Genomic DNA, 7,044 nt, shown 5'->3' on the forward strand with positions numbered 1-7,044 from the left:
GAGCCGCCGCTCCTCCCGCAGCCCCGGGAGGGATCGGCCGAGCAGCCGCGGGGGATTTGCCCATAGGGCGCGGCTTCGGGGACTACGCAACAAGGAGGCGGCTGATTGGTTGGCGCCGCGCTGCGAGCGCTCCGATTGGCTGAGGGGCCGCGGTGGCGATGTCCGCGTGGATCACGTGCGTGCCGCGGCGCGCCGTGGCGGCCGGGTGCCGTTTGCTGTGCAGAAAATAGCCGCCTAACCGCGTGCGGAGCCGCGCCGGTCGCCATGGCCTCGGGACCCGGAGCCGCCACGCTGAAGAAGTGCCTGGAGGTGCTGAAGGACGCCAGGAACGACAGCGAGCAGCTGGCAGCCCTGCTGCTGGTAAGGCTGCGTCACCGCCGGGCCTGGGCCGCCGCTCGTCGGTCCCGGGAGCGCCTAAAGCCGTAGCGAGCTTCTTGCTATTCATTGTGAGATTGAGAGCCACTTTATTGAGGGCGACGAAGATGATCAGGGGGCTGGAGCACCTCTCCTACGAGGACAGGCTGAGGGAGCTGGGCTCGTTCAGCCTGGAGAAAAGAAGGCTGCGGGGTCACCTCATTGCAGCCTTTCAGTGCCTAAATGGAGCCTGCAAACAGGAGGGGAATCAACTCTTGGAAAGGGGAGATAACAGCAGGACAAGGATAAATTGTTTTAAGTTGAGGCAGGGAAGATTGAGGTTGGATGTCAGGAGGAAGTTCTCTGCTATGAGAGCGGTGAGGTGCTGGAACAGCTGCCCAGAGAGGCTGTGATGCCCCGTCCATCCCTGGAGGTGTTCAAGGCCAAGTTGGATGGGGCCCTGGGCAGTCTGGGCTGCTGTGAAACATGGAGGTTGGTGGCCCTGGCATGTGGTGGGAGGTTGGAACTTCATGATCCTTGCGGTCCCTTCCAACCTGGGCCATTCTGTGATTGTCTTTGCTTTCCAGGTGACCAAAGCAGTCAGAGCTGGAGAGCTGGACTCAAAGACCCGCCGCCAGATCTTTGATGCCATCGGCTTCACATTCCCCAACCGCCTGCTGAACTCCAGGCAGGCACCACCAGGCTGCCCCGAGGACACATTCAGGGCGCTGGGCCTCACCCTGCTGGCGTGCTTCTGCACTGATCCAGAGCTGGCCGGCCACTCACAGATCCTGAACAAAATCCCAACCTTCAGCGACGTCCTGCTTTCCCCCTGTAACCCGGACAGCACGTCCATGGTGGATGATGCGTACCAATGCCTGGCTGCTGTTCTGGGCACTCCCAGGGGGCCCAGGGAAATGGTGACCAAAGGAGCCGTCTCTGCTCTGTGCCAGGCTTACACGAATGGTGGTTATGGCTCTGAGCGTGCCCTGACGCTGCTCTCGGGGCTGTTGGCTGTAGCAGAGGTGAAGTGCTGGCAGAGAAATGCTCCGCACCTCCTGGCTGTGCTGAGCAAGCTCTCTGAGGAGTTTGTCAAGGCTGAAGACGTGACCAAGTTTGAGCTGTGTGAGCTTTTGCCTTGCTTCATCCCCCTCTCACCACCACTTGCTGAACTCTCACAGGGCTCTGAGAGCATCTGTCAGCTTTACAAAGGGCTGGCCAGCATTCTGGGCAGTAAACTCAGCCAGTCACAGCGGGACCCTGCTCTGAAGCTTGCTGCCAGCCTCATGCAGGCCTGTGGGTCAGAGTGGATCCCAGCAGGGAGAACTGGCAGCAAGTTCCTGGCCTTGCTGGTGAACTTGGCTTGTGTGGAGGTCCGCCTAACCCTAGAGGAGCCTGATCCCTTGGAGGTGGAGGGGAAAAAAGAAGTGGTAACAGCCTGCTACGTTCTTATTGAGATGGGGATCCAGGAGTGTCTGAAAGAAGAGGAATCCCTGCTAGATGAAGCACAGAGAATGCAGCTCATGAGGATTATGGAGGAGGCGTTTGGAGCTGTAGTATTTTACCTGAGACAGGTAAAGAACTTTTAAGCAAGGAACACATTTGGTGTCTGTTCACTGTGGAATTTCTCTGGGAGGTTTTAAACAGCTCCTACAGTGCTTCAGTTGGGTCCTAGTGGCCTCTTACCCACATGCGGGTACAGCATGATGCATCCAAGCTCATAGATCACAAGATAGCAAATGAATAACTCAGTGATTACTGTGATTCTTGTTCTTATATTCCATCCTTTTCCTACCTCAGAATAAGAGAATCAGCATCTACTGTAACCACAGAAGTCCAGACTTGCCCTAGCAGCTCACGTTCATAAGCTGCATAGACCAAAATACACATCTTGGCCCACTGTACTTTTCATCCTTTTCTATCAGCTGCTTTCTTCTGTACCCAGGTTAAAGAGGAGGAGCTGCAGGATCCTTTTGTATTTGCTTCTGTTCGAATCCTTGGAGCTTGGATGGCAGAGGAGACATCCTCCCTCAAGCAGGAGATCTGTGAGCTCCTGCCTTTCCTTGTTCATTATGCCAAGAAGCTTTTCAAGGAGGGTGGTGCAGCAGAGAATCTTTCCCAGGCAGCTGGGCTGGTCAGCAGTGACAACTCCATTTTAGCCCAGGATGCTCTGAGGTATGTATGTTAAGTACAGAGCTGATGCATTTCAACACAAAATAACTCTTTTTTCCGTGTCCAGAGAAATGCATCCTGCATTTAGGTCAAGTTCTTGTTGATCCTTTGGTGTGAAAGAGGTGACTAGAACTGCCACAGTGCAATGCAGCTGTCCAAGCCCTCCATGTGTGACTAATGGGAGATGGCAGCTGCTCACACAGACCGAGAGGCAGGGAAAAACTTCTGCAAGTTGTGTGCCTAGGCTTTAGTGATAGCAAGCAGGAAAAGAATAGAGTCTTTGTAGAAGCAGATCAGCCCACATGGGCTCTTCTGTAAGATTTCAGCACATTTCCTTCAGGCATAAGGAACTCATCACTGTGTTCCTGGTTGAGCTGATTTTGAGAGTAGTTTCTCCTTTCCTTTCTCCCTGCAGTATCAATTATGTGGCTCTTTTTTCCTCAGTTTGATGTAAATCCAGGGCTTTGACCCCAGCTTTTACTCTACCTTTTGTTTTCAATTTTTTTCCACCTTGCAGACTTCTGCTACCTGGATTTTGCCATTTAACAGCAGAGGACAGACCCAGAGACATCCTCATCTCAGAAGGGGCACCAGCACTACTGTGTGATTACTTCCTGCATCAGTGGGGGGTGCTGAGCTCTCAGCCTGGGTCCCTGACAAGCACTGAGATGAGTCTACAGACTTTATGTGGGATCTTCCTTAACCTGGTTGTGACTGCACCAGACCTCATCAGGTAACAGAGCCACAGAAGCTTGTTTTAAAACTGTCAGTTGGAAGGAAGAGGATGCAATGAGAGATGAGCTTCCAGGATCCTTTAAGACACTTGCACTGAAAGTGATATCCCTTTTCTCAGTGCCAATCTCATTGCTTTTGTTAATGCTGCCTTTATCAAGTGTGTCTGGCTCTGCTCAGGAAGTTTCTCAGAGTTTCCTTTCTCTCTAGGCAGGAGAAAACTTTCTCTTCTTTGATGGACACGTTGCTGAGGTCTCTTCCCTTCCTTCTACCTCAGAAGGATCACCTGGTTCTAGCAGCCAACGTTGCCACTCTGGGATTGATGATGGCAAGGATCCTTTCAAATTCAGCAGGTAAGAAGCATTCCTGGTGGCAGAGCTGCACATTGCACAGACTGAAGACCCCAGAATGTAAGGGGAACAGCCCCAGTTTCACATAGGGCTTTTGTCATTGGAAGTGTGACAAAACCAGAATCCCAGAGGAGAAAGCAGTATGCAGGCTGAATGGCTGGGAAGCAGCGTGGAGCACAGTATTCTGCTCTCCCTGAAAGCCCTGCTGCAGGCCAGCCCACCAAAGGGTCCCTCCTTTGGCCAAGTATTTTATCAACTCATTTCTTTCCTCTCTCTTTCAGTTCTTCAGAAATCTGGCTCTGCAAAGGAGTTTTTCAAAGCCACCATTTGCTTCTTGTCCCAGGCTCACACGGCCCAAGCAGACCCTGGTAGCCACGGCTTGGCTCTGGCCGTATCCCCTGCCTATGTGAGTGCCTGGGATGACATCCGTGAGCTCTGGTTCCTGGGGATGCAGGCCTTGGCCAGCTGTGTGTCTCTCTTCCCCTGGCTGCCAGAAGCTGTGCTCCAGGCACAGTGGCTGGAGGAGCTCTCAGAGTTACTGACACGCGTCACTGCAGCCTCGGTGGATTTTGAGCTCATTGCTGCTTTGCAGGCTGTGCTGGTTGAGCTGGCCAGAGCCAGTGAGCCGTGCAGGGAAGTGATCCTGTCACACCATGGGGAGGAGTGGGCCAACCTTTATGGGATGGCAGCTCTGGAACAGTGTCTGTCCAAGCAATAAAGAGCCGTTTTTCAGCAGCGCCCTGGTGTGGGACATGAAGCCAGACACCCGCAGCATTCCTCATGCACCTTTTGGTGCCACTGAGGACAAGAAACATTTAAGTGACCAGCTTCATAAAGTCAGCAATGCAGCAGAGCTCTGCAGGATTCTCTCTGTCCAGAACCCGACACACACAACTATTGCTGCTTCAGAACATTTCCAGATGTACCTCATTTATCTTCTGTCAGCATTTCGTTTTAAAACCAGATCATTTGACTATTAAAGAGGTTTTCTGTTCCTTTTCCAAACATGCAACACTGGGATTTCTGCCCAAGGCCCTCAGAGGTTTCCTCTTTCTCTAACACACTTCCCAATTTTGGCACCCCTTCAGGATGTCACCTTACTTTCTGCGAAAGCCCTGCGTGTCACTGAAGTGGTTTTGCATGACAGGTAGAAGACTGCAAAAAAAGCAGCAACGGGAAGAGCTTGAACTTTTAACAGTAACAGCAAGGATAACTATGAAATTCAGCAGCAATCTGTCCCTTTCTACATGTGTGGGGGTGCAGAAAGGCCCTTCTGTTCACATCCACGATAGTGCCATCGTCCCAAATTCACCCTGTAACAGCTGCACAAGGCTTTGTGGTGTTTGCTTACACTCTTTGCTGCAGGGATGGATGTGCAAGGGTTGCTTCCTGCTCTTGCAGGGAAGAGGGGTCGTTCAGCCTGCAAAGACCTTCCCTCTTCATAGAGCCTCGGGTAAATGCTATGAAAACAAAATCAAGCGAACTACACCTCAGCATCTCAGCAGATGGAGAATTACCGTTTGATTTATGGCAGAAGGAACCCAGGTGTAAAAGCACACGCATCTGTACGGTGGAGGAATATACCATCAGGGCTTTGTCAGGGTGCCCTGGAAGCAGAGGCAGCAGCCTGGCTGGGGCAGAGCAGGAGCTGGACGAGCCGAGGATGGCTTCACCCAGCCCGCAGCTCTGCCAGCGCGTTTCGAGGCATTTCCACCAGGTGTCAGCATAGGAGCTCTGTGGGAGAGGCAGCCCGGCCGGCAGCTGGACGCGGCACTGATCCTGCTGCCCTGCATGGTTGGGGGCTGCGGGATGGGATGATGGAGAGAAAAACAGGCGGGGAGCTGCCCCGAAAGGAGGGCTGACTACAGGGAGCCCAGCTTAATGCACGTATCCAGCTCAAATTCAGCGCCTTACATAAGCAGAGAGGAGGCATCTGCTGTTGATCAGGTATCTTCCTGATCTCACCAGCTCAGCCCTGAAACGTTAATGCAAGTTGAAACAAAGGTAGGTGCTACCAGCAAGCAGAGCAAGCCAAGCAAGCAAATGAGAGTGCTGGAGTGGGAAAAGAGCAAACCTGGTGTGCGTGGGCTGCAGGCTTCCCATCCTGCCAGGAGCAGCTCATCCTGCAGCGCAGGGCAATAGAAACACGTCTCAGAATCGTCAGGAATAAAATAATCATCACAATCCAACCCATCAGATTCTTCAACCTCAGCTCTTCTCAATCCCACACAACGCAATGCTTCCAACCGAAGGCTGTGGGATTGCTAATCAAAGGCTATCGTTAGCATTAATGAGAGATAGGTGGCTGTATCAGCAGGTGGGAGCTCCCCAGTGCCCCCAGCTCAGGGATGTTTGTGTAATGCTGGGCTGACAGCATTAGCCCCACATTTACCTGGCCCCATCCAGGACCGGAGCAGTCCCACACCTCAGGTCCTTCCCTGTTGCCTTCAGTGCCCAAGCAAACTGCCTGCTAACACCCAGCTGCGCTCCCTGGCAGCAAACCCAGAGCCCCAGAAATCCTCCAAGTGCTGGGCAGCAGGTTTGAGCTGCATGAGTCCCAAATTCAGCACAGCGGCCCATGGTGTGAGGACCATCCAGAGCTGGACCTGCTCAGGGATGCTCGGGACACAATGCATCATTTTCTGTGCCATGAAATGCCTTCCTGAAGGCCAGCAGAGGACAGGGTGAGGATGAGACAACCCTCTGCTCAGCCAGAGCCCCCTCTGGGCTGACCCCCTGCCCAGACTGACCACCTCTATCTCCAGGCTGACCCCCTCAGGCTCTGGCAGAGCAGCACAGCCCAGGAGCAGCACATGGCCTAATGCCGTCGGGCTCTGCCACCCAGGGCTGTGTCCACCTGCAGGTCTGCCAGCTCTCCTCGTGGTGCAAAACATGGGCTGCAGCTGGGCTGGAGCTCTGAAGGTGAGCCGCACTGAGCTCTACCAGCCCAGCTATGGGTGCTGCTGCCAGGAGCTGCTGTGCCCCTCACAGAGCAGGACTGCAGGACCTGGGGCAGGCAGCAAGCAGCGCGTTGTCTACCAGCCCATCTGCAACACCGGGGCGAGCTCTGCAGGAACCAATCCCTTCCCACAGCTTGGACAACATGCAAAAGGCCCCAAACGAGCAGAGGCACATCCGCCACAGCTAAAATGTCACCATTCCATTGCAAGCCCTACCTCGGCTGTTTCACCTCGCCGTGTCTTCGTGTCATCCCAAGAGCACTGGAAAGGAGATGAGGTCTTTCCTAAGGCTGCTCTCTGGCACTGCAGGAGCCTCGTGCTGCAGGAGGGGATGGGGGCAGTGAGGGTCTGCCCAGAGCTGCACGTTCCCATTTGAGGATGGAAGCACAACTTCCCCACTCGCCGCATTCCGCAGGTTCACCTCTTCCAGATGAATAAAGAGTGGGCATTATTGAGGGACTCTAAGAATGAACTGG

The 7,044-nt window shown here is 53.7% G+C and overlaps 1 protein-coding gene across 1 annotated transcript; it reads left to right on the plus strand.

Annotated features, from left to right (window-relative positions):
• Nucleotides 1-174: 174 nt before the first annotated feature.
• NCDN (neurochondrin) lies at nt 175-4,613 on the plus strand. The gene is made up of 6 exons (XM_042885245.1): nt 175-360; nt 942-1,928; nt 2,300-2,529; nt 3,044-3,259; nt 3,469-3,611; nt 3,890-4,613. The coding sequence occupies exons 1-6, from the start codon at nt 265-267 to the stop codon at nt 4,324-4,326; spliced, it is 2,109 nt and encodes a 702-aa protein (XP_042741179.1). The 5' UTR covers nt 175-264; the 3' UTR covers nt 4,327-4,613.
• The last annotated feature ends 2,431 nt before the right edge of the window (nt 4,614-7,044 follow it).

This window comes from Lagopus leucura, unplaced genomic scaffold (assembly GCF_019238085.1).
Source record: "Lagopus leucura isolate 7727_CA_CO unplaced genomic scaffold, USGS_WTPT01 Super-Scaffold_100048, whole genome shotgun sequence".
In the NCBI taxonomy this organism is placed as follows: domain Eukaryota; kingdom Metazoa; phylum Chordata; class Aves; order Galliformes; family Phasianidae; genus Lagopus; species Lagopus leucura.

What these genes read in the sequence shown, in the direction of transcription:
- NCDN (XM_042885245.1), top strand. Translation starts at nt 265, where the DNA reads ATGGCCTCGGGACCCGGAGCCGCCACGCTGAAGAAGTGCCTGGAGGTG. An exon ending in TAGTATTTTACCTGAGACAG is followed by an intron (nt 1,929 to 2,299) that starts GTAAAGAACTTT and finishes TTCTGTACCCAG; the next exon opens with GTTAAAGAGGAGGAGCTGCA. An exon ending in TTAGCCCAGGATGCTCTGAG is followed by an intron (nt 2,530 to 3,043) that starts GTATGTATGTTA and finishes TCCACCTTGCAG; the next exon opens with ACTTCTGCTACCTGGATTTT.